The sequence below is a fragment of the Pygocentrus nattereri genome, chromosome 1, assembly GCF_015220715.1.
Source record: "Pygocentrus nattereri isolate fPygNat1 chromosome 1, fPygNat1.pri, whole genome shotgun sequence".
Taxonomy (NCBI): Eukaryota; Metazoa; Chordata; class Actinopteri; order Characiformes; family Serrasalmidae; genus Pygocentrus; species Pygocentrus nattereri.
In genome coordinates, this window is record NC_051211.1 from 17862810 (window position 1) to 17887275 (window position 24466).

At 47.3% G+C, this 24466-nt stretch overlaps 3 protein-coding genes across 3 annotated transcripts; all 3 read right to left on the reverse strand.

Annotated features, from left to right (window-relative positions):
- Positions 1–2935: 2935 nt before the first annotated feature.
- On the reverse strand, positions 2936–5345 carry LOC119262558 (zona pellucida sperm-binding protein 3-like). Its single transcript, XM_037535359.1, has 8 exons — positions 4790–5345; positions 4571–4689; positions 3921–4024; positions 3664–3841; positions 3476–3593; positions 3316–3401; positions 3142–3233; positions 2936–3055 (listed from the first exon to the last, which is right to left on the reverse strand). Exons 1-8 carry the CDS (start codon positions 5300–5302, stop codon positions 2970–2972), a joined length of 1296 nt encoding a protein of 431 aa, XP_037391256.1. The 5' UTR covers positions 5303–5345; the 3' UTR covers positions 2936–2969.
- A 3462-nt stretch (positions 5346–8807) lies between these two features.
- Positions 8808–11221, reverse strand: LOC119264026 (zona pellucida sperm-binding protein 3-like). Its single transcript, XM_037541147.1, has 8 exons — positions 10666–11221; positions 10447–10565; positions 9793–9896; positions 9536–9713; positions 9348–9465; positions 9188–9273; positions 9014–9105; positions 8808–8927 (listed from the first exon to the last, which is right to left on the reverse strand). Exons 1-8 carry the CDS (start codon positions 11176–11178, stop codon positions 8842–8844), a joined length of 1296 nt encoding a protein of 431 aa, XP_037397044.1. The 5' UTR covers positions 11179–11221; the 3' UTR covers positions 8808–8841.
- Positions 11222–21228: 10007 nt separating this feature from the next.
- On the reverse strand, positions 21229–23618 carry LOC119264027 (zona pellucida sperm-binding protein 3-like). The gene is made up of 8 exons (XM_037541148.1): positions 23086–23618; positions 22867–22985; positions 22214–22317; positions 21957–22134; positions 21769–21886; positions 21609–21694; positions 21435–21526; positions 21229–21348 (listed from the first exon to the last, which is right to left on the reverse strand). Exons 1-8 carry the CDS (start codon positions 23572–23574, stop codon positions 21263–21265), a joined length of 1272 nt encoding a protein of 423 aa, XP_037397045.1. The 5' UTR covers positions 23575–23618; the 3' UTR covers positions 21229–21262.
- Positions 23619–24466: the final 848 nt, after the last annotated feature.

The following is a 24466-nucleotide window of genomic DNA, read 5'->3' on the forward strand; positions in this document are numbered from 1 at the left end:
GCAAAGAGGCCCAGACCTCCCTTTCCCCAGCCACTTCCACTAGCTCCCGGAGGGGGGGGATTCCGAGGCGCTCCCAGGCCAGCTGGGCAATATAGTTATGCCAGCGTGTCCTGGGTCTTCCCCGGGCTCTCCTCCCGGGTTGACGTGCCTGTTACACCTCCCGAGGGAGGTGTCCAGGAGTCATCCTAACCAGATGCCCGAACCACCTCAGCTGGCTCCTCTCGACGTGAAGAAGCAGCGGCTCTACTCCGAGTCCCTCCCGGGTGACCGAACTTCTCGCCCTATCTCTAAGGGAGAGTCCAGACATCCTGCGGAGGAAACTCATTTCGGCCGCTTGTATTCGCGATCTCATTCTTTCGGTCATTACCCAAAGCTCATGACCATAGGTGAGGGTGGGAACATAGATCGACAGGTAAATCGAGAGCCTTGCCTTATGGCTCAGCTCTTTCTTTACCACAACAGACCGGTAGAGAGCCCGCATCACTGCTGACCCAGCACCAATCCGCCTGTCAATCTCCTGCTGCCTTTTACCATCACTCGTGAACAAGACTTCGAGATACTTAAACTCCTCCACTTGAGGCAAGAGCTTATCCCCGACCCTGAGAGAGCTCTCCACCCTTTTCCGCCTGAGAACCATGGCCTCGGATTTGGAGGTACTGATTCTCATCCCGGCCGCTTCACACTCGGCTGCAGAGGCCTATCAACCTTTCATCATAAAGTTTTTTGGACTTCATTGTAGTTTTAATTTTGTGGTATGTTGCTTAGTTAAAGACAGACTGAGGCACCATACTCAATGGGAGGAAGCTTTAGTCATTTTTACAGTGTATTGCTCAGAGAACCTAAAGATGACCTGTGTCTTGGCCGAGGGGGCCCAATCCTGGTCTTGGAGAAACACTACCCTGATCTAACACGCTTGATTCAGGTGATGAAGGCTTTTAGGTGCATCTGAATATTAGAGCCAGGTGTGTTGGATCTGAACTGTTCAGGGTGGTAGACCTCTGGGACTAGGATTGAGCACACCTGGTCTAGGCTATCCTTATTACTGACTCAAAAGGGAAACTGTAGCAGGCACTCTCATTTCAGAAAACATGTATTCTTCATTTCCCCACCCCCCACACAGAAAGGGAAGAAAACATCACTAGCCATGCTGAACCATTCAAAATGATTTGCAAAGCTAAGCAGAATGCATTGCCCACAGCGTCTTTGTAAACATGCTTTACAAAGGACTGAAAACCCCAGTCTTCCTCAGATATTCAATACATCCCGTGAAACTGTGTGCTGCTCTGCTAATAACAAGCCCTGCATAACCAGCAATGTCAAAGGCCTGCTGAACAAGAAGAAGACAGCCTGTACATACAATAACCACATAGAGGTCTGGAATGGTATGAAGACCATTACAGGCTGCAAGCAGAGCATGGACAGTGCGTTAGATGGTGATGCAGAGAGAACCAATGAGATCAACATCTTCTGTACATTCCCCCTTTCACTTTACACTGTACACCTCAGACTTTAAGTGCAACTCTGAGACGTGACACATGCAGCTGTTTTCAGATGACACTGTCATTGCGGTTTGTGTAAGGGTAGGGCTGGAGGAGGAGTACAAAACTCTGGTGAAGGACTTTGTGGCGTGGTGCCACAGGAACAACCTGCTACTGAACACTTCCTAGACCAAGGAGATGGTGGCGCATTTTCACAGGGCGCTGTTGCCACAAATACATGCCAACATGATATAATTGCTGCCGTTTATGTTAAGGTGCAGTTACTTTTATTAAAAATTAATATTTATTTGCTCAGCTAATCCAAGATGGTGCCGAGCATGGCTGCCGTCTTGTGAGCTCCCTTCACTTAGTTTTTTTGTTCATTGTGTTTGCGTGTTGCTATGCGTTGCATAAATATACTCCATTACCCAGAAGGCAAGGGGGACCATAGAGGCTGACAGGCAGTTTTTGGTTCAGTAAAGTTACAGATAAACCCACGCTGACCGTGTGTGTCTTTCCATTAATGCACTACACGGCATAACAGTTTGTATTTGTAACTATTTTCACACACTTTGTTTACGGCACAAAAACACTTTTGGAAATCAGATCGGTGATCACTCACCGAATACCAGACTGTTCTTGAATGCGGATCTGTTTGGGAACCTCAAAGAGACCCCATTCATCTGGGCCGACCAGCCGAGAAAACGCCTCAGATGCCGGAAAAGGGGCAGGAGAGCCGGCGTTCTGGTCACGCTGAGACGGCGTGCTAATCGCCCCCCACTCCCCAGCATACTAGTGGCCAACGTGCAGTCCCTGGACAACAAAATCGGCAAACTCTGATCGCTTTCCAGCGAGAAACAGGACTGAGGCCTTGGGCTGTAGGCATAGCTCTTGGTCCCAACAGCTCATAGTCATACTGTGTTCTGGGTCACATCAACTTCAAGACCTGGAGCTCAGTTGTGGTTTTGCGTATATATATATATATATATATATATTCACAGAAGCGGTTAAGTCGGTCATTACCTCCCACCGATGCCAAAGATTAGGCTCATAATTCCAGTGCTAAACTAAGGAATCACAACTGACACTGAGCACCTACATGTGGTGTAAGCAGATAAACGTCACATGCTTTTATGCCAAATTACTCCTTTAAATGGATTTGGCAGATCATGCTGAAAGTGAGAGTTACTAACCAATTTACAGCCATTTGTCCTCCACACAAACCAAGTGTGTGAAACTGGGCTGTTCATTTGTGAAGTGTACCCCTTCACACATTTCTGTAATCATGGGCAAAAATAACTATGACCATTATCCAGGCCTCATTCTTTGAGACAGTATTATACATTCTTCAGCAAAGAATACTGATTATAGGTTGATCCTATTCCGTCTTGCTGCTTAGTGGTGCTATATGCAATTATAAAATTAGTTAGCTTGGCTTATTCAAGAACAGTTACACATATGGTGGCACACCAATTTTATTTTGTTCATAGTCTAATTTTGACCTCCTCGCCGCCAAACAGGGGATTTTTCTCCAATCTGAACAGGGCCAACAGACAGGTTCCCTTCCCACTGTGGACCTGAAGCATTGAGACGAAGGCATTTAGTTTCAAGCTTCACAAGACACTAAAGGCAGCAAGCATGACCTGATGAAACTCCCACACACCTGCCACAGGAGATGCACTTGCTTCAGCCCTAAAGCCACAGCTTGTGTCACAACAGCCACAGACCCGGTCATCGTCATCTGCTGTAGTCCACCTGAGGAACAGCACAGTTAAATCTTGGTCAGGTCACCTCGTCTACTGTGCAAGCTTAGCATTTCCTCCTTCTGCAAACTGACCTGTTAGCAGTGAAGGAGCAAGCCTTGTACATGGCATCAGTGGGAGCAGAAGCGAGTGTAGCCTTCAAGAAGCATGTGAGGTACATCTGCACAGAAGCAAAAAACCATAAGCCCACAAGAAACAACTGCAGCAAATCACAAAGCAAGTAGTTTTACTTACCCAGTCATTGCTCTGCTGCTGAAATAAAAAGGCTTCCAGCTGAAACTGGAGCTTATCCGCCTGAACTCGAGGCAAAAAGTGAGACGTGGAGCCTGTAAGCTTAGCATCTACCAGGCACCTAGAAACAAGAACAGGATTAGACTTCAGGGGAGCAGGAATGGGCAGAGTCAAGAAGGAGGCTTGCTTACCCATAATTCTCAATAAACGAGTATCTAGGAGCAGCATTTGTATCAGGCGTTGCAGTAGCCACACAGCTGTCCACAAAAATCCTTAGAGGCACGTGGTTGTACTGCATCACAGATGCTTCAATATTTATCAAGTCACCCAGGAAATACTGGTTGGATGGCCTCTCATACTGCCAGTCATCTGAGAAGAGACACAATCAGCCCATTGCAGGAACACTTTAGGAAGCCTTAAACTACTTGAACACAACCATGTTACAAACCAGTCATGAGCCTGAGAGAGAAGACCAGACGTTCCTCGGCAGTCACAGTAGAAGCATAAGGTATCCAGGCAGGCAAGAGGGCATTGCTGCTTACATTATGTAGCCTGTAAGAGATAGAAAGCTTATACCAAACTCTGCAAGCAAGCAAACAAAGACCTAAAACACAAAGTTTGATCATTTGGTGGATAAAGTTTTGCCAAGTAAAGTGGAAGTTTACTGAATTAATGCAAAAAAGGAGGAAGGTACGTGTCTGCGTCTGAACCGTCGCCATTAAAAATAGCAGTGGACAAATTGAAACCTTCATCTTAAATTCACCAGGATAGAGTGTACAGTTAGCAAGTACCAATTTTGGAATCCTTTTTTTGGTGCTACATAGGATGTGTTTCTAAAGCATAACATACAACTGGTTTTCATACAGTAAACTCCATTTGACCATGCAAACAACCATGTGTTTTAGAACCACTGCCTCTACTAAAAACCACAACCATGTCATGGCTCTCTGAAGTACTGGAGATGGTCAGCCTTTCTTACACAGCACCATTATTCACATGACTTGCTACAGGTCAGTTATGTACTTGAGCTTAAGACATCAGATGGATGGAAACCTAGCTATTCAGTGGCCAATACACTGGAGGCAAACTGGTCCTTACCTTGGATAGTGGCACTCAATACCAACCGTAGCACCAGTTGTCCTCGTGATTGGATTCCCACCCAATGGTTCAGGGGCATACTGAAGGATGAAGCTGTAGACCAGCTCATCTGCAGTTGTCTGGCAGAACAAACATGAAGATTTGGTAGCATTACAGACAGTATTGAAGGAGTCAAGCAGGCCAGGAGGAGTTGTAATTCACCTACAGCTATAGACTCACCGTTAGCACACTATTGCACAGCTGCAGCTCTGCTTCAAAGATGAGAACCTGAGCAGCAGAATCTTCTCCCGTTACCGCACAGCCTCCAAGGCTGAGGGCCGAGGGATTTATTAGCTCTCCAGTTCCAAACAAATCCTTCTTAACCTCCACATACACAGAGTTCTGTCCACAATCGGCTGCAACACTCACAGTAGAAACAGGCTGACGTGGCTCAAAATTCACTACTGGCTGCTTAGGCTTCTCTGGAGCTTGGGGGAAATGCCACGTCAATTTCTTCACTGGACCCTGCACCACCTGTTTCAACTGAACACTGAGTGGATCTGCAGGATTCACAAGCACTCCTGAGACAGGATCCTGAACAGGCAACCGTGCCCCTGCTTGCTGCACAGGTCCCCTGCCTGTTGTCTGTTGAGCCTGGTGAGGACTTGGTCTCTTCCATTTTGGTAACTGTGCACTACAACTGCCAAGCAGCACAAGCAGCAGAACCCCAAGACCAGTTTGCTTCAACTCCATATCAGCAAACGCCTAAAGCTCCACTAGTTACTGGTGCCACTCGTCACTGGCTCTTATTGAGCAGCAGGTGAAGGTGGCTCCACCCCCACTTAACACAAGTTCATGTGTGTCTGGACCTGTTTCTGTGTCACAGGTGAGATCAGTTGCTTTAGGATTTAATTTTCGTAAATTTATTTATTTATGCCATGAAAGTGACAGTTATATTGTACAAATAGTTACAAAAACTATTTACATGATTTTCGCAGATAAATTGTCAGTACAGAAATGCAGCAAAGAACTTTAGCGGAAATAATGTATACTAAATAGGAGGGGCGAACACTGGACATAGAGGGACAATTGCACCGTCACGTGGATTCATAAACTCCATTGCTGTGGCCTTGGTAGCTACGATTTAAACAGCATCTGTGGTTTAAACTGAACACATCTGCCACTATATGTCACTGTATGTCAAGGTTTATTGGTGTTACTGAGATTTAAGGCAACATTTTTGTAAGTGCATCAACTCCATCCATCCATCCATCCATCCATGTATCCATCCATTATCTTTCGCTTTTCCGGGGTTCGGGTTGCGGGGGCAGCAGCCTAAGCAAAGAGGCCCAGACCTCCCTTTCCCCAGCCACTTCCACTAGCTCCCGGAGGGGGGGGATTCCGAGGCGCTCCCAGGCCAGCTGGGCAATATAGTTATGCCAGCGTGTCCTGGGTCTTCCCCGGGCTCTCCTCCCGGGTTGACGTGCCTGTTACACCTCCCGAGGGAGGTGTCCAGGAGTCATCCTAACCAGATGCCCGAACCACCTCAGCTGGCTCCTCTCGACGTGAAGAAGCAGCGGCTCTACTCCGAGTCCCTCCCGGGTGACCGAACTTCTCGCCCTATCTCTAAGGGAGAGTCCAGACATCCTGCGGAGGAAACTCATTTCGGCCGCTTGTATTCGCGATCTCATTCTTTCGGTCATTACCCAAAGCTCATGACCATAGGTGAGGGTGGGAACATAGATCGACAGGTAAATCGAGAGCCTTGCCTTATGGCTCAGCTCTTTCTTTACCACAACAGACCGGTAGAGAGCCCGCATCACTGCTGACCCAGCACCAATCCGCCTGTCAATCTCCTGCTGCCTTTTACCATCACTCGTGAACAAGACTTCGAGATACTTAAACTCCTCCACTTGAGGCAAGAGCTTATCCCCGACCCTGAGAGAGCTCTCCACCCTTTTCCGCCTGAGAACCATGGCCTCGGATTTGGAGGTACTGATTCTCATCCCGGCCGCTTCACACTCGGCTGCAGAGGCCTATCAACCTTTCATCATAAAGTTTTTTGGACTTCATTGTAGTTTTAATTTTGTGGTATGTTGCTTAGTTAAAGACAGACTGAGGCACCATACTCAATGGGAGGAAGCTTTAGTCATTTTTACAGTGTATTGCTCAGAGAACCTAAAGATGACCTGTGTCTTGGCCGAGGGGGCCCAATCCTGGTCTTGGAGAAACACTACCCTGATCTAACACGCTTGATTCAGGTGATGAAGGCTTTTAGGTGCATCTGAATATTAGAGCCAGGTGTGTTGGATCTGAACTGTTCAGGGTGGTAGACCTCTGGGACTAGGATTGAGCACACCTGGTCTAGGCTATCCTTATTACTGACTCAAAAGGGAAACTGTAGCAGGCACTCTCATTTCAGAAAACATGTATTCTTCATTTCCCCACCCCCCACACAGAAAGGGAAGAAAACATCACTAGCCATGCTGAACCATTCAAAATGATTTGCAAAGCTAAGCAGAATGCATTGCCCACAGCGTCTTTGTAAACATGCTTTACAAAGGACTGAAAACCCCAGTCTTCCTCAGATATTCAATACATCCCGTGAAACTGTGTGCTGCTCTGCTAATAACAAGCCCTGCATAACCAGCAATGTCAAAGGCCTGCTGAACAAGAAGAAGACAGCCTGTACATACAATAACCACATAGAGGTCTGGAATGGTATGAAGACCATTACAGGCTGCAAGCAGAGTATGGACAGTGCGTTAGATGGTGATGCAGAGAGAACCAATGAGATCAACATCTTCTGTACATTCCCCCTTTCACTTTACACTGTACACCTCAGACTTTAAGTGCAACTCTGAGACGTGACACATGCAGCTGTTTTCAGATGACACTGTCATTGCGGTTTGTGTAAGGGTAGGGCTGGAGGAGGAGTACAAAACTCTGGTGAAGGACTTTGTGGCGTGGTGCCACAGGAACAACCTGCTACTGAACACTTCCTAGACCAAGGAGATGGTGGCGCATTTTCACAGGGCGCTGTTGCCACAAATACATGCCAACATGATATAATTGCTGCCGTTTATGTTAAGGTGCAGTTACTTTTATTAAAAATTAATATTTATTTGCTCAGCTAATCCAAGATGGTGCCGAGCATGGCTGCCGTCTTGTGAGCTCCCTTCACTTAGTTTTTTTGTTCATTGTGTTTGCGTGTTGCTATGCGTTGCTTAAATATACTCCATTACCCAGAAGGCAAGGGGGACCATAGAGGCTGACAGGCAGTTTTTGGTTCAGTAAAGTTACAGATAAACCCACGCTGACCGTGTGTGTCTTTCCATTAATGCACTACACGGCATAACAGTTTGTATTTGTAACTATTTTCACACACTTTGTTTACGGCACAAAAACACTTTTGGAAATCAGATCGGTGATCACTCACCGAATACCAGACTGTTCTTGAATGCGGATCTGTTTGGGAACCTCAAAGAGACCCCATTCATCTGGGCCGACCAGCCGAGAAAACGCCTCAGATGCCGGAAAAGGGGCAGGAGAGCCGGCGTTCTGGTCACGCTGAGACGGCGTGCTAATCGCCCCCCACTCCCCAGCATACTAGTGGCCAACGTGCAGTCCCTGGACAACAAAATCGGCAAACTCTGATCGCTTTCCAGCGAGAAACAGGACTGAGGCCTTGGGCTGTAGGCATAGCTCTTGGTCCCAACAGCTCATAGTCATACTGTGTTCTGGGTCACATCAACTTCAAGACCTGGAGCTCAGTTGAGGTTTTGCGTATATATATTTACAGAAGCGGTTAAGTCGGTCATTACCTCCCACCGATGCCAAAGATTAGGCTCATAATTCCAGTGCTAAACTAAGGAATCACAACTGACACTGAGCACCTACATGTGGTGTAAGCAGATAAACGTCACATGCTTTTATGCCAAATTACTCCTTTAAATGGATTTGGCAGATCATGCTGAAAGTGAGAGTTACTAACCAATTTACAGCCATTTGTCCTCCACACAAACCAAGTGTGTGAAACTGGGCTGTTCATTTGTGAAGTGTACCCCTTCACACATTTCTGTAATCATGGGCAAAAATAACTATGACCATTATCCAGGCCTCATTCTTTGAGACAGTATTATACATTCTTCAGCAAAGAATACTGATTATAGGTTGATCCTATTCCGTCTTGCTGCTTAGTGGTGCTATATGCAATTATAAAATTAGTTAGCTTGGCTTATTCAAGAACAGTTACACATATGGTGGCACACCAATTTTATTTTGTTCATAGTCTAATTTTGACCTCCTCGCCGCCAAACAGGGGATTTTTCTCCAATCTGAACAGGGCCAACAGACAGGTTCCCTTCCCACTGTGGACCTGAAGCATTGAGACGAAGGCATTTAGTTTCAAGCTTCACAAGACACTAAAGGCAGCAAGCATGACCTGATGAAACTCCCACACACCTGCCACAGGAGATGCACTTGCTTCAGCCCTAAAGCCACAGCTTGTGTCACAACAGCCACAGACCCGGTCATCGTCATCTGCTGTAGTCCACCTGAGGAACAGCACAGTTAAATCTTGGTCAGGTCACCTCGTCTACTGTGCAAGCTTAGCATTTCCTCCTTCTGCAAACTGACCTGTTAGCAGTGAAGGAGCAAGCCTTGTACATGGCATCAGTGGGAGCAGAAGCGAGTGTAGCCTTCAAGAAGCATGTGAGGTACATCTGCACAGAAGCAAAAAACCATAAGCCCACAAGAAACAACTGCAGCAAATCACAAAGCAAGTAGTTTTACTTACCCAGTCATTGCTCTGCTGCTGAAATAAAAAGGCTTCCAGCTGAAACTGGAGCTTATCCGCCTGAACTCGAGGCAAAAAGTGAGACGTGGAGCCTGTAAGCTTAGCATCTACCAGGCACCTAGAAACAAGAACAGGATTAGACTTCAGGGGAGCAGGAATGGGCAGAGTCAAGAAGGAGGCTTGCTTACCCATAATTCTCAATAAACGAGTATCTAGGAGCAGCATTTGTATCAGGCGTTGCAGTAGCCACACAGCTGTCCACAAAAATCCTTAGAGGCACGTGGTTGTACTGCATCACAGATGCTTCAATATTTATCAAGTCACCCAGGAAATACTGGTTGGATGGCCTCTCATACTGCCAGTCATCTGAGAAGAGACACAATCAGCCCATTGCAGGAACACTTTAGGAAGCCTTAAACTACTTGAACACAACCATGTTACAAACCAGTCATGAGCCTGAGAGAGAAGACCAGACGTTCCTCGGCAGTCACAGTAGAAGCATAAGGTATCCAGGCAGGCAAGAGGGCATTGCTGCTTACATTATGTAGCCTGTAAGAGATAGAAAGCTTATACCAAACTCTGCAAGCAAGCAAACAAAGACCTAAAACACAAAGTTTGATCATTTGGTGGATAAAGTTTTGCCAAGTAAAGTGGAAGTTTACTGAAATATTAATGCAAAAAAGGAGGAAGGTACGTGTCTGCGTCTGAACCGTCGCCATTAAAAATAGCAGTGGACAAATTGAAACCTTCATCTTAAATTCACCAGGATAGAGTGTACAGTTAGCAAGTACCAATTTTGGAATCCTTTTTTTGGTGCTACATAGGATGTGTTTCTAAAGCATAACAGTACAACTGGTTTTCATACAGTAAACTCCATTTGACCATGCAAACAACCATGTGTTTTAGAACCACTGCCTCTACTAAAAACCACAACCATGTCATGGCTCTCTGAAGTACTGGAGATGGTCAGCCTTTCTTACACAGCACCATTATTCACATGACTTGCTACAGGTCAGTTATGTACTTGAGCTTAAGACATCAGATGGATGGAAACCTAGCTATTCAGTGGCCAATACACTGGAGGCAAACTGGTCCTTACCTTGGATAGTGGCACTCAATACCAACCGTAGCACCAGTTGTCCTCGTGATTGGATTCCCACCCAATGGTTCAGGGGCATACTGAAGGATGAAGCTGTAGACCAGCTCATCTGCAGTTGTCTGGCAGAACAAACATGAAGATTTGGTAGCATTACAGACAGTATTGAAGGAGTCAAGCAGGCCAGGAGGAGTTGTAATTCACCTACAGCTATAGACTCACCGTTAGCACACTATTGCACAGCTGCAGCTCTGCTTCAAAGATGAGAACCTGAGCAGCAGAATCTTCTCCCGTTACCGCACAGCCTCCAAGGCTGAGGGCCGAGGGATTTATTAGCTCTCCAGTTCCAAACAAATCCTTCTTAACCTCCACATACACAGAGTTCTGTCCACAATCGGCTGCAACACTCACAGTAGAAACAGGCTGACGTGGCTCAAAATTCACTACTGGCTGCTTAGGCTTCTCTGGAGCTTGGGGGAAATGCCACGTCAATTTCTTCACTGGACCCTGCACCACCTGTTTCAACTGAACACTGAGTGGATCTGCAGGATTCACAAGCACTCCTGAGACAGGATCCTGAACAGGCAACCGTGCCCCTGCTTGCTGCACAGGTCCCCTGCCTGTTGTCTGTTGAGCCTGGTGAGGACTTGGTCTCTTCCATTTTGGTAACTGTGCACTACAACTGCCAAGCAGCACAAGCAGCAGAACCCCAAGACCAGTTTGCTTCAACTCCATATCAGCAAACGCCTAAAGCTCCACTAGTTACTGGTGCCACTCGTCACTGGCTCTTATTGAGCAGCAGGTGAAGGTGGCTCCACCCCCACTTAACACAAGTTCATGTGTGTCTGGACCTGTTTCTGTGTCACAGGTGAGATCAGTTGCTTTAGGATTTAATTTTCGTAAATTTATTTATTTATGCCATGAAAGTGACAGTTATATTGTACAAATAGTTACAAAAACTATTTACATGATTTTCGCAGATAAATTGTCAGTACAGAAATGCAGCAAAGAACTTTAGCGGAAATAATGTATACTAAATAGGAGGGGCGAACACTGGACATAGAGGGACAATTGCACCGTCACGTGGATTCATAAACTCCATTGCTGTGGCCTTGGTAGCTACGATTTAAACAGCATCTGTGGTTTAAACTGAACACATCTGCCACTATATGTCACTGTATGTCAAGGTTTATTGGTGTTACTGAGATTTAAGGCAACATTTTTGTAAGTGCATCAACTCCATCCATCCATCCATCCATCCATGTATCCATCCATTATCTTTCGCTTTTCCGGGGTTCGGGTTGCGGGGGCAGCAGCCTAAGCAAAGAGGCCCAGACCTCCCTTTCCCCAGCCACTTCCACTAGCTCCCGGAGGGGGGGGATTCCGAGGCGCTCCCAGGCCAGCTGGGCAATATAGTTATGCCAGCGTGTCCTGGGTCTTCCCCGGGCTCTCCTCCCGGGTTGACGTGCCTGTTACACCTCCCGAGGGAGGTGTCCAGGAGTCATCCTAACCAGATGCCCGAACCACCTCAGCTGGCTCCTCTCGACGTGAAGAAGCAGCGGCTCTACTCCGAGTCCCTCCCGGGTGACCGAACTTCTCGCCCTATCTCTAAGGGAGAGTCCAGACATCCTGCGGAGGAAACTCATTTCGGCCGCTTGTATTCGCGATCTCATTCTTTCGGTCATTACCCAAAGCTCATGACCATAGGTGAGGGTGGGAACATAGATCGACAGGTAAATCGAGAGCCTTGCCTTATGGCTCAGCTCTTTCTTTACCACAACAGACCGGTAGAGAGCCCGCATCACTGCTGACCCAGCACCAATCCGCCTGTCAATCTCCTGCTGCCTTTTACCATCACTCGTGAACAAGACTTCGAGATACTTAAACTCCTCCACTTGAGGCAAGAGCTTATCCCCGACCCTGAGAGAGCTCTCCACCCTTTTCCGCCTGAGAACCATGGCCTCGGATTTGGAGGTACTGATTCTCATCCCGGCCGCTTCACACTCGGCTGCAGAGGCCTATCAACCTTTCATCATAAAGTTTTTTGGACTTCATTGTAGTTTTAATTTTGTGGTATGTTGCTTAGTTAAAGACAGACTGAGGCACCATACTCAATGGGAGGAAGCTTTAGTCATTTTTACAGTGTATTGCTCAGAGAACCTAAAGATGACCTGTGTCTTGGCCGAGGGGGCCCAATCCTGGTCTTGGAGAAACACTACCCTGATCTAACACGCTTGATTCAGGTGATGAAGGCTTTTAGGTGCATCTGAATATTAGAGCCAGGTGTGTTGGATCTGAACTGTTCAGGGTGGTAGACCTCTGGGACTAGGATTGAGCACACCTGGTCTAGGCTATCCTTATTACTGACTCAAAAGGGAAACTGTAGCAGGCACTCTCATTTCAGAAAACATGTATTCTTCATTTCCCCACCCCCCACACAGAAAGGGAAGAAAACATCACTAGCCATGCTGAACCATTCAAAATGATTTGCAAAGCTAAGCAGAATGCATTGCCCACAGCGTCTTTGTAAACATGCTTTACAAAGGACTGAAAACCCCAGTCTTCCTCAGATATTCAATACATCCCGTGAAACTGTGTGCTGCTCTGCTAATAACAAGCCCTGCATAACCAGCAATGTCAAAGGCCTGCTGAACAAGAAGAAGACAGCCTGTACATACAATAACCACATAGAGGTCTGGAATGGTATGAAGACCATTACAGGCTGCAAGCAGAGCATGGACAGTGCGTTAGATGGTGATGCAGAGAGAACCAATGAGATCAACATCTTCTGTACATTCCCCCTTTCACTTTACACTGTACACCTCAGACTTTAAGTGCAACTCTGAGACGTGACACATGCAGCTGTTTTCAGATGACACTGTCATTGCGGTTTGTGTAAGGGTAGGGCTGGAGGAGGAGTACAAAACTCTGGTGAAGGACTTTGTGGCGTGGTGCCACAGGAACAACCTGCTACTGAACACTTCCTAGACCAAGGAGATGGTGGCGCATTTTCACAGGGCGCTGTTGCCACAAATACATGCCAACATGATATAATTGCTGCCGTTTATGTTAAGGTGCAGTTACTTTTATTAAAAATTAATAAATATTTATTTGCTCAGCGAATCCAAGATGGTGCCGAGCATGGCTGCCGTCTTGTGAGCTCCCTTCACTTAGTTTTTTTGTTCATTGTGTTTGCGTGTTGCTATGCGTTGCTTAAATATACTCCATTACCCAGAAGGCAAGGGGGACCATAGAGGCTGACAGGCAGTTTTTGGTTCAGTAAAGTTACAGATAAACCCACGCTGACCGTGTGTGTCTTTCCATTAATGCACTACACGGCATAACAGTTTGTATTTGTAACTATGTTTTCACACACTTTGTTTACGGCACAAAAACACTTTTGGAAATCAGATCGGTGATCACTCACCGAATACCAGACTTTGAGTTCTTGAATGCGGATCTGTTTGGGAACCTCAAAGAGACCCCATTCATCTGGGCCGACCAGCCGAGAAAACGCCTCAGATGCCGGAAAAGGGGCAGGAGAGCCGGCGTTCTGGTCACGCTGAGACGGCGTGTGTTAGGAAGGGTCTCCTAGAACAGTGCTCTCCCTCAGAAACCAGAGAATGAAGCGATAAACCTGCTCGGCAATCCTACTAAGTCCCAATACAGAGAGAGCTCTCGATGCAATAATGAACAACACTCTCGTAGAGAGATGAGAGTTTTATTCATAAAGCACACAGAAGAAGGGGCAGTCCCCTCTTTATAAACACAGAGAGCCCGTCCCACGTGCACGCAGGCAGCCAGGAAGGGCCCGACCACATTCTAACATATGTCGTAACCTGCTGGTCCATACATGGAGTTGTTTTTCTCCATCTCTGGATGTGCTCAGTTCAACATCAAAATCCAGTAAGTCAAAAGTGCAAGTGGTTTGCAGAATAAAAGAGGAACAATAGTTATTAACAGCCTGTAAGTATGCACAAAGGGCAGACACCCTTGCACCCTCAGCAGTGTCTGATTTTATTAATACATGTTAGTCACCGGGGAAGAGACAGGCCAAAGGAAAGTTAACCCTTTCATTCCCCTCTTTTATAACTCGTTGAAGACGGGTTATAAGCAATACGCACATCAGAGAGAACAGAGAAAAAGGCTCCTACACAGAAACAGAAACAGCATCATCATAAGATGGTTCCAATGACACGTAGACGGGCTGTCGCACGGTCTGTGCCATAAAGACGTAGTCGGACCGGTGGGGGATGAGTGAGGAGGCCAGAGCGTACACTCGATCCATGAGGCACCTGAAAAGACACGGACCCCATACACAACAGTAGCAACAGCACACATACAATAGGAGCTTTCATGGCGAGATACCTTCCGAGCAGAGAAAGAGCATTATCAGCAGCATCATGCTTCTGCAAAACAAAAGAGAGATTAATAATAGGCAGAGTGGGTTATAATTCAGGAGCTTTAACACAACGGGAGGCGTGGATCCACTGTGGAAAAAGGTCAGTTAAGACACCAGTACGCGTAACAGCGAGTACAGTTGTGGGCTCTGAAAAAGGAGGGTCAGAAAAACCCTTTCGTTCGAACTTTTTAACCATGATTTGGTCCCCGGGCTTATACAGATGCGTGGGGGTCTTGGGAGGGTCAGTGATGTTTTGATTGACCCTCTCCCAGTACTCATTCAAGACTGACAACAGGCCCGCTGTGTACTCACTGCGACGTACCTCAAGGTCCGCCAGTCCCCCCAGAGCCGTTACTTGTCGCCATGGGACAGGAAATGGTCGTCCCATGACAATCTCGTATGGCGATAAGCCACCTAAGGTGTCTGTTCGCGTCATGCGCAGTTCAGCTAAGACCACAGGTAGGATTTTTACCCAGTTGGTTGTGTTTTGAGTCTGCATGGCTTTTCTCAGCCGCCCCTTTATAGTGCGATTCACCCTTTCTACCATTCCGGAGGATTGGGGGTGGGAGGGAATGTGAAAAGCCCAGTCTATGCTTAGCTGTTTAGCAAGCGCTTGTGTGACCTTTGAAGTGAAGGGTGTACCTTTGTCGGAGTCAATTCCTAGAGGGACGCCATATCGTGGTATGATTTCCTGACATAGTTTTGTCACTACCGTGTTTGCGTTCTCCTCATTACACGGGAAGGCCTCAGTCCATCTGGAGAATTTATCAATCATTACCAGTAGATACTTGTGGGGCCCTACAGTTGTCATGTGTGTGAAATCTATTTGCCATTCCTGGAATGGCGTCTCAGGTTTGGGAAGAACCTGGTGAGGGCCTTTAGGCTTTGGATTGTTCTGTGCACAAACTAGGCATCGGTCTAGAATGCGGTCTATAGCCGAATTCAAATTATGAATGCAAAACAAATCTGACATGTCATGCTTCACCCCTCTTCGCTCCCGATGAGAAATACCATGAAAATCGGGAATGAGAAAAGGAACACAATGGGAGGGGAGACACAAACGGCCCTGGTGGACAGGATGTCCGGGCGAATAGAAGTTTCAGCGGCCAGGCGAGAAGTGCAGTCATGCAAGTCAAAAGAGGAAGAAGTGTGTGAGTCAGACAAGGAAAGCAGGCGCATGAGAGCAGAGGACACAGAATCAAGGGCAGAGTGAGGACGGATAGAAAGATTCTCTGTGGCGAGAAGAATGTTCTCATAACCTGCACGGCGCAAAACGTCAAGTGTTTTCGAATAGTATGCGCAAGGGCGCATCACCCCCCCGTGGGACTGGGCAAGCACAGCAGCTGCGGCACCCCCAGACTCCGACACCCAGAGATGGAATGGCAGGTTGTAGTTAGGAAGGCCCAAGGCAGGTGCAGAACGAAGGGCAGTAAGCAGCGCCACATAGGCAGTGTTCATGGCATCAGTCCAAGTCAGGGAGGAAGACATGGGCTGTTCATGGGAGAAGGAGGCCCTCAGGGTCTTACCGTGGGTGGAGCAGTCGGGAATCCACTGTCTGCAGTAATTGATGAGACCCAGGAAGGACATCATGGCCTGTTTGGTGGCAGGTTTAGGAAGGCCTGTGATGCAAGAGACCCGGTCAGCAGAGAGCAGGCGTTGACCTTGAGAGAGTTCATGGCCTAGGTACTGCACACGCGGGAGGCAGAACTGCAACTTTTTCAGTGAAACCTTGAAGCCTAAGTCAGCCAGCCGTGTGAGAACCAGCTTGGAGGCATCAACACAGGTGCATTCGTCTGGGGCCGAAATCAGGAGGTCATCCGCGTACTGCAGGAGCACAGCGCCCCCAGGGAGGGAGAGGTCTGAAAGGAGGTCCCTAAGCGACGCAGCGAAAGCGGCAGGCGAGTCGCAAAAACCTTGCAGCAAACGAGTCCACGTATATTGGCGCTGACGGTGCGTGAACGCAAAAATGGGCTGTGTGTCAGGCTCAACCGGAATACTGAAAAAAGCAGAACTAACGTCAATCACGGTGAAAAATGCATGATGGCAAGGAACCGATGACAGAATTGATGTCACGTCAGAAACAATAGGGGCTGTCGGCACTACTGCATCATTTAAGCGTCGCAAATCCTGTGTGAAACGCCAAGACCCATCCGGCTTAGGAACCGGATCAATTGGGGTATTGTAGGCGCTTTGACACGGGACCACCACGCCCAGAGACAGCAATGTAGTGAGAATGGAGTCGATACCACGCAGTTTGTGTTCAGGCAGTGGGTATTGTTTCACATACACCGGTGTAGAATGTTTAAGAGTGGCCTCATAGGGTTTACAATCTACACACCCCACGTCATCCTTATGGGTGGCCCAGACCGTGCGAGGAATGGAGCTGAGAGGCTTCGGGATGGTTGAGCTGTCAGAGGGAGAGAGAGAAAAGAAAGCAGGTGAAAAAGACTTATATGATTTGTTAGCAATCTGCAAATCTCTAGAGGGAGAGCCAGTGGAAACAGACATGCGAGAGCCGCTGAAAGTCAGAGTAATGCCAAGGTGGCTCATGAGGTCACGGCCCATGAGATTAAACGGGCAGTCCGGCATAAAAACAAACGCATGGGAAAAACGGAGGTCGTCGCAAAGAACTGATAGCGGGGGAGTGTAATGGGATACAAAGGGCTGACCAGTTATACCCACAGAGCTAGTGGTTCTAGATGACAAAGGGCCCTCATACTTAGGTCCGAGCGAAGAAAGAGTGGCACCAGTATCTATGAGAAAACTGAAGTCCACGCCCGACACGTTAAGCGAAATAACGGGAAGATCGTGGTTCTAGAAAGAGGAAAAAGTAGTGCTAAGATAAGCTTCACTCGGGACCAGAATCTGTGGGCAGCCCTATACTGGGGGAGGTGGAGGAAAAGGGCCATGAGGACGAGGAGGGCCCTTCGCCATTGCCTTCAAGTCCCTCGCACGTTTTCTACACTCTGGCTGCCAATGACCCTCCCTGCCACAGTAATGACAGTTCCCTGGTTTTCTATCAGGGGCTGGCCTGACCTGAACCTGGATTTCCCTGATACTGCAACAGAACTGTGTTAGGGGCCATATCAAACAACCCATCTGATTCCATCATACGAAGCTTCTTCCCTACATCCTGTATTCTCAAGTTACTCCGATCAGTCAGCTGCATTTTCAGCATCTGCTGACAATCAGCACGACAGTTACTCATGAACGTATTAATGAGCAAAACATTCGGGTCTCTCATTCACATCCATACCATCCATCCATCCATCCATTTTCTAAACCGCTTCTCCGTCAGGGTCGCGGGGGGTGCCGGAGCCTATCCCAGCAGTCTTCGGGCGAGAGGCAGGATACACCCTGGACAGGTCGCCAGTCCATCACAGGGCAGACAGACATACACAGACAGTCACTCACACATTCACACCTAGGGGCAATGTAACATGTCCAATTGGCCTGACTGCATGTCTTTGGACTGTGGGAGGAAACCGGAGAACCCGGAGGAAACCCACGCAGACACGGGGAGAACATGCAAACTCCACACAGAGAGGACCTCAGTCGCCCGGCCGGGGAATCGAACCCAGGCCCTCCTTGCTGTGAGGCGACAGCGCTACCCACCACACCACCATGCCGCCCCCACATCCATACCACCCTGGAAAATCCAAACATTCTTAAACCTTTCCCAAAACTTAACAATTGGCTCACCCTTCTCCTGCTTACATGAGGTTACTTGAGACAAATCCTGCCTAAGCTGTTTGCGAGTGGACAGATATCTAGTCAACAAAGCCTGGAGCCTGTCCATAGCATCAGGTTCCGACCATATATAGCGAGTGGTGAGTGAATACGTCGTTCGCTTTTGGGATTTATCATCAGCGCCGGTGGCGCTGGCCTCCTTGTCCTTTTTAGAGCGCAAATGATATTCAGTAACCTTCTCGCGTCTATTTTCTGGTTGATCATTCTTAGGCGAGAGCATAGGAACGTTCTCCAATAAGTCAGACTCATCATACTGCTGACCCATGGCGAGACTAAGGACTAAACGAAAATCGGGCCCGCCCAATTGTTGACATCTAACTAGTTTGATGAGAGTAGACACCCATCGGACAGGTTCAACGTTAATGTCCGGCAGCAATTTCACAATATTGGTTAAGGTTGTAACATCAGGCGGTTTCACCTCGACCCCTTCCGGCCCGGACTGCCAAGCCATGGCAACAGCCAGGGAACTCCGTTCCGATCCCGGGGTCCACGGACCCGGTGGGGGATCGGGGCGTGTTCCAGGGTCGTAGTCCGGGTCTCTTTCCCCATCCAAGTCCGAATCATCATCATCAGGCTTGGGGACTTTAACTACAGCCAGAGACAGGGACGGGTCTGAGGTGTTTGGTCTGGTCTTGGGCTTTGCAGCAGAATCAGAAGCCTTAAGATCAGCTTTAAGAGCAGTAAGATCCGGGTATAACCCCGGAGCGGCAGGCGGCGGAGGCTGATAAAATCCCGTCTTGCCACCCCCTTATGTTACCAGAGGAGCCATTGGGCTAGTAGGGGATACGGTGTTCATACTACAACATGATGCTTGGTTTGAGGGCAGGGACAATTTAGGGCCTTGCCTTTTGGCCTTAATAGGCTTCGGAATTGTTTTCAGCACGCTTTTTGGAGTAAAAATCTTTTTAAAATCATCCCACACCTGTTTCATGTCATACCACGACGTATAACCCTCTTTCATGTAGGGGAGGTCCCATTGCGGATCCCCAATACCTTCATAAATCATTCTATGAGCAGAACTCAAATACCCTGCGTCAAAAGTCCCATTCCTAGGGTATGGCGGAATCTGAGGATTACTCTCAGTCCATCCCGCTAGGTTAGAGAGAAACGGGTCAACATAGTAGGCCAGATTACATCGCCTCATCCAATCAGCAGGTTTCTCATCCGGCTCTGGTTTGGGAAACGACGTACCCATATCAACAAACACAATACAAATACAAACAACACAAATCTTGGGAGTCAGAGGGATTGTGAGCATAAAACCACTAGGCGCCTAGGTTTGTACCCTCGTTACAGGGGCAAAAATCCTGCTTCATCTCATACTCCCGCCCACCAGACAGGGCTGGGTAGGTTAGCTGAGCCAAAAAGGAGCGCGATATCGTCAACCAGGCAGAGGTCCAAAGGAAGGAAACGGACTTACCAGGTGAGGATATCACGTCGGGTCACCAAGACTGTTAGGAAGGGTCTCCTAGAACAGTGCTCTCCCTCAGAAACCAGAGAATGAAGCGATAAACCTGCTCGGCAATCCTACTAAGTCCCAATACAGAGAGAGCTCTCGATGCAATAATGAACAACACTCTCGTAGAGAGATGAGAGTTTTATTCATAAAGCACACAGAAGAAGGGGCAGTCCCCTCTTTATAAACACAGAGAGCCCGTCCCACGTGCACGCAGGCAGCCAGGAAGGGCCCGACCACATTCTAACATATGTCGTAACCTGCTGGTCCATACATGGAGTTGTTTTTCTCCATCTCTGGATGTGCTCAGTTCAACATCAAAATCCAGTAAGTCAAAAGTGCAAGTGGTTTGCAGAATAAAAGAGGAACAATAGTTATTAACAGCCTGTAAGTATGCACAAAGGGCAGACACCCTTGCACCCTCAGCAGTGTCTGATTTTATTAATACATGTTAGTCACCGGGGAAGAGACAGGCCAAAGGAAAGTTAACCCTTTCAGCGTGCTAATCGCCCCCCACTCCCCAGCATACTAGTGGCCAACGTGCAGTCCCTGGACAACAAAATCGGCAAACTCTGATCGCTTTCCAGCGAGAAACAGGACTGAGGCCTTGGGCTGTAGGCATAGCTCTTGGTCCCAACAGCTCATAGTCATACTGTGTTCTGGGTCACATCAACTTCAAGACCTGGAGCTCAGTTGAGGTTTTGCGTATATATATTTACAGAAGCGGTTAAGTCGGTCATTACCTCCCACCGATGCCAAAGATTAGGCTCATAATTCCAGTGCTAAACTAAGGAATCACAACTGACACTGAGCACCTACATGTGGTGTAAGCAGATAAACGTCACATGCTTTTATGCCAAATTACTCCTTTAAATGGATTTGGCAGATCATGCTGAAAGTGAGAGTTACTAACCAATTTACAGCCATTTGTCCTCCACACAAACCAAGTGTGTGAAACTGGGCTGTTCATTTGTGAAGTGTACCCCTTCACACATTTCTGTAATCATGGGCAAAAATAACTATGACCATTATCCACGCCTCATTCTTTGAGACAGTATTATACATTCTTCAGCAAAGAATACTGATTATAGGTTGATCCTATTCCGTCTTGCTGCTTAGTGGTGCTATATGCAATTATAAAATTAGTTAGCTTGGCTTATTCAAGAACAGTTACACATATGGTGGCACACCAATTTTATTTTGTTCATAGTCTAATTTTGACCTCCTCGCCGCCAAACAGGGGATTTTTCTCCAATCTGAACAGGGCCAACAGACAGGTTCCCTTCCCACTGTGGACCTGAAGCATTGAGACGAAGGCATTTAGTTTCAAGCTTCACAAGACACTAAAGGCAGCAAGCATGACCTGATGAAACTCCCACACACCTGCCACAGGAGATGCACTTGCTTCAGCCCTAAAGCCACAGCTTGTGTCACAACAGCCACAGACCCGGTCATCGTCATCTGCTGTAGTCCACCTGAGGAACAGCACAGTTAAATCTTGGTCAGGTCACCTCGTCTACTGTGCAAGCTTAGCATTTCCTCCTTCTGCAAACTGACCTGTTAGCAGTGAAGGAGCAAGCCTTGTACATGGCATCAGTGGGAGCAGAAGCGAGTGTAGCCTTCAAGAAGCATGTGAGGTACATCTGCACAGAAGCAAAAAACCATAAGCCCACAAGAAACAACTGCAGCAAATCACAAAGCAAGTAGTTTTACTTACCCAGTCATTGCTCTGCTGCTGAAATAAAAAGGCTTCCAGCTGAAACTGGAGCTTATCCGCCTGAACTCGAGGCAAAAAGTGAGACGTGGAGCCTGTAAGCTTAGCATCTACCAGGCACCTAGAAACAAGAACAGGATTAGACTTCAGGGGAGCAGGAATGGGCAGAGTCAAGAAGGAGGCTTGCTTACCCATAATTCTCAATAAACGAGTATCTAGGAGCAGCATTTGTATCAGGCGTTGCAGTAGCCACACAGCTGTCCACAAAAATCCTTAGAGGCACGTGGTTGTACTGCATCACAGATGCTTCAATATTTATCAAGTCACCCAGGAAATACTGGTTGGATGGCCTCTCATACTGCCAGTCATCTGAGAAGAGACACAATCAGCCCATTGCAGGAACACTTTAGGAAGCCTTAAACTACTTGAACACAACCATGTTACAAACCAGTCATGAGCCTGAGAGAGAAGACCAGACGTTCCTCGGCAGTCACAGTAGAAGCATAAGGTATCCAGGCAGGCAAGAGGGCATTGCTGCTTACATTATGTAGCCTGTAAGAGATAGAAAGCTTATACCAAACTCTGCAAGCAAGCAAACAAAGACCTAAAACACAAAGTTTGATCATTTGGTGGATAAAGTTTTGCCAAGTAAAGTGGAAGTTTACTGAAATATTAATGCAAAAAAGGAGGAAGGTACGTGTCTGCGTCTGAACCGTCGCCATTAAAAATAGCAGTGGACAAATTGAAACCTTCATCTTAAATTCACCAGGATAGAGTGTACAGTTAGCAAGTACCAATTTTGGAATCCTTTTTTTGGTGCTACATAGGATGTGTTTCTAAAGCATAACGTACAACTGGTTTTCATACAGTAAACTCCATTTGACCATGCAAACAACCATGTGTTTTAGAACCACTGCCTCTACTAAAAACCACAACCATGTCATGGCTCTCTGAAGTACTGGAGATGGTCAGCCTTTCTTACACAGCACCATTATTCACATGACTTGCTACAGGTCAGTTATGTACTTGAGCTTAAGACATCAGATGGATGGAAACCTAGCTATTCAGTGGCCAATACACTGGAGGCAAACTGGTCCTTACCTTGGATAGTGGCACTCAATACCAACCGTAGCACCAGTTGTCCTCGTGATTGGATTCCCACCCAATGGTTCAGGGGCATACTGAAGGATGAAGCTGTAGACCAGCTCATCTGCAGTTGTCTGGCAGAACAAACATGAAGATTTGGTAGCATTACAGACAGTATTGAAGGAGTCAAGCAGGCCAGGAGGAGTTGTAATTCACCTACAGCTATAGACTCACCGTTAGCACACTATTGCACAGCTGCAGCTCTGCTTCAAAGATGAGAACCTGAGCAGCAGAATCTTCTCCCGTTACCGCACAGCCTCCAAGGCTGAGGGCCGAGGGATTTATTAACTCTCCAGTTCCAAACAAATCCTTCTTAACCTCCACATACACAGAGTTCTGTCCACAATCGGCTGCAACACTCACAGTAGAAACAGGCTGACGTGGCTCAAAATTCACTACTGGCTGCTTAGGCTTCTCTGGAGCTTGGGGGAAATGCCACGTCAATTTCTTCACTGGACCCTGCACCACCTGTTTCAACTGAACACTGAGTGGATCTGCAGGATCCTGAACAGGCAACCGTGCCCCTGCTTGCTGCACAGGTCCCCTGCCTGTTGTCTGTTGAGCCTGGTGAGGACTTGGTCTCTTCCATTTTGGTAACTGTGCACTACAACTGCCAAGCAGCACAAGCAGCAGAACCCCAAGACCAGTTTGCTTCAACTCCATATCAGCAAACGCCTAAAGCTCCACTAGTTACTGGTGCCACTCGTCACTGGCTCTTATTGAGCAGCAGGTGAAGGTGGCTCCACCCCCACTTAACACAAGTTCATGTGTGTCTGGACCTGTTTCTGTGTCACAGGTGAGATCAGTTGCTTTAGGATTTAATTTTCGTAAATTTATTTATTTATACCATGAAAGTGACAGTTATATTGTACAAATAGTTACAAAAACTATTTACATGATTTTCACAGATAAATTGTCAGTACAGAAATGCAGCAAAGAACTTTAGCGGAAATAATGTATACTAAATAGGAGGGGCGAACACTGGACATAGAGGGACAATTGCACCGTCACATGGATTCATAAACTCCATTGCTGTGGCCTTGGTAGCTACGATTTAAACAGCATCTGTGTGTAGCCCAGGGTCAAACCCATAACCCTAGTCTAACCTAGTCTCACTAAACATTTATTGAAATATGTTTTGTTGAAGTGTGTTCTACCATGCGAAAGACTTTTAAGATGGCGGGGCATAGCTAGCTGGCATAACTAGCTGCTCCAATTAATATGCCAAAGTAGAGTGAAGTGTAGAGGGATCCCATGTGCTTGCAAGATCTAACCTTACTAGCAGAGCTCTGAAATCTCATTGGTACAGAGACAATCTGTCTACCCTTTTCTCCAATCAGAGTGGTACTGGTGAGCAGGGGAGGGGCAAGCACGCACACACACGCTGATGCGCGGGCTCAGAGTCAGAGGGCCCGGACAGAGAGAGACGTGGGAGAGGAGTCATGCAGCGCGCGTGACTTACTAGTACTCCGTGTTTGAATTTATTCAGTTCTGTTACTGTTTAAAGTGAGTAAACTGCTACCAGTCAGGGTTTAAACAGCAGTACAGACACTCT

What these genes read in the sequence shown, in the direction of transcription:
- LOC119262558 (XM_037535359.1), bottom strand. Translation starts at nt 5,302, where the DNA reads ATGGAGTTGAAGCAAACTGGTCTTGGGGTTCTGCTGCTTGTGCTGCTT. An exon ending in TGTGCAATAGTGTGCTAACG is followed by an intron (nt 4,690 to 4,789) that starts GTGAGTCTATAG and finishes TTGTTCTGCCAG; the next exon opens with ACAACTGCAGATGAGCTGGT. An exon ending in ATTGAGTGCCACTATCCAAG is followed by an intron (nt 4,025 to 4,570) that starts GTAAGGACCAGT and finishes TATCTCTTACAG; the next exon opens with GCTACATAATGTAAGCAGCA.
- LOC119264026 (XM_037541147.1), bottom strand. Translation starts at nt 11,178, where the DNA reads ATGGAGTTGAAGCAAACTGGTCTTGGGGTTCTGCTGCTTGTGCTGCTT. An exon ending in ATTGAGTGCCACTATCCAAG is followed by an intron (nt 9,897 to 10,446) that starts GTAAGGACCAGT and finishes TATCTCTTACAG; the next exon opens with GCTACATAATGTAAGCAGCA. An exon ending in AGCAGCAGAGCAATGACTGG is followed by an intron (nt 9,274 to 9,347) that starts GTAAGTAAAACT and finishes GCTTCTGTGCAG; the next exon opens with ATGTACCTCACATGCTTCTT.
- LOC119264027 (XM_037541148.1), bottom strand. Translation starts at nt 23,574, where the DNA reads ATGGAGTTGAAGCAAACTGGTCTTGGGGTTCTGCTGCTTGTGCTGCTT. An exon ending in CTCTCTCAGGCTCATGACTG is followed by an intron (nt 22,135 to 22,213) that starts GTTTGTAACATG and finishes GTCTCTTCTCAG; the next exon opens with ATGACTGGCAGTATGAGAGG. An exon ending in TCGTTTATTGAGAATTATGG is followed by an intron (nt 21,887 to 21,956) that starts GTAAGCAAGCCT and finishes TCTTGTTTCTAG; the next exon opens with GTGCCTGGTAGATGCTAAGC.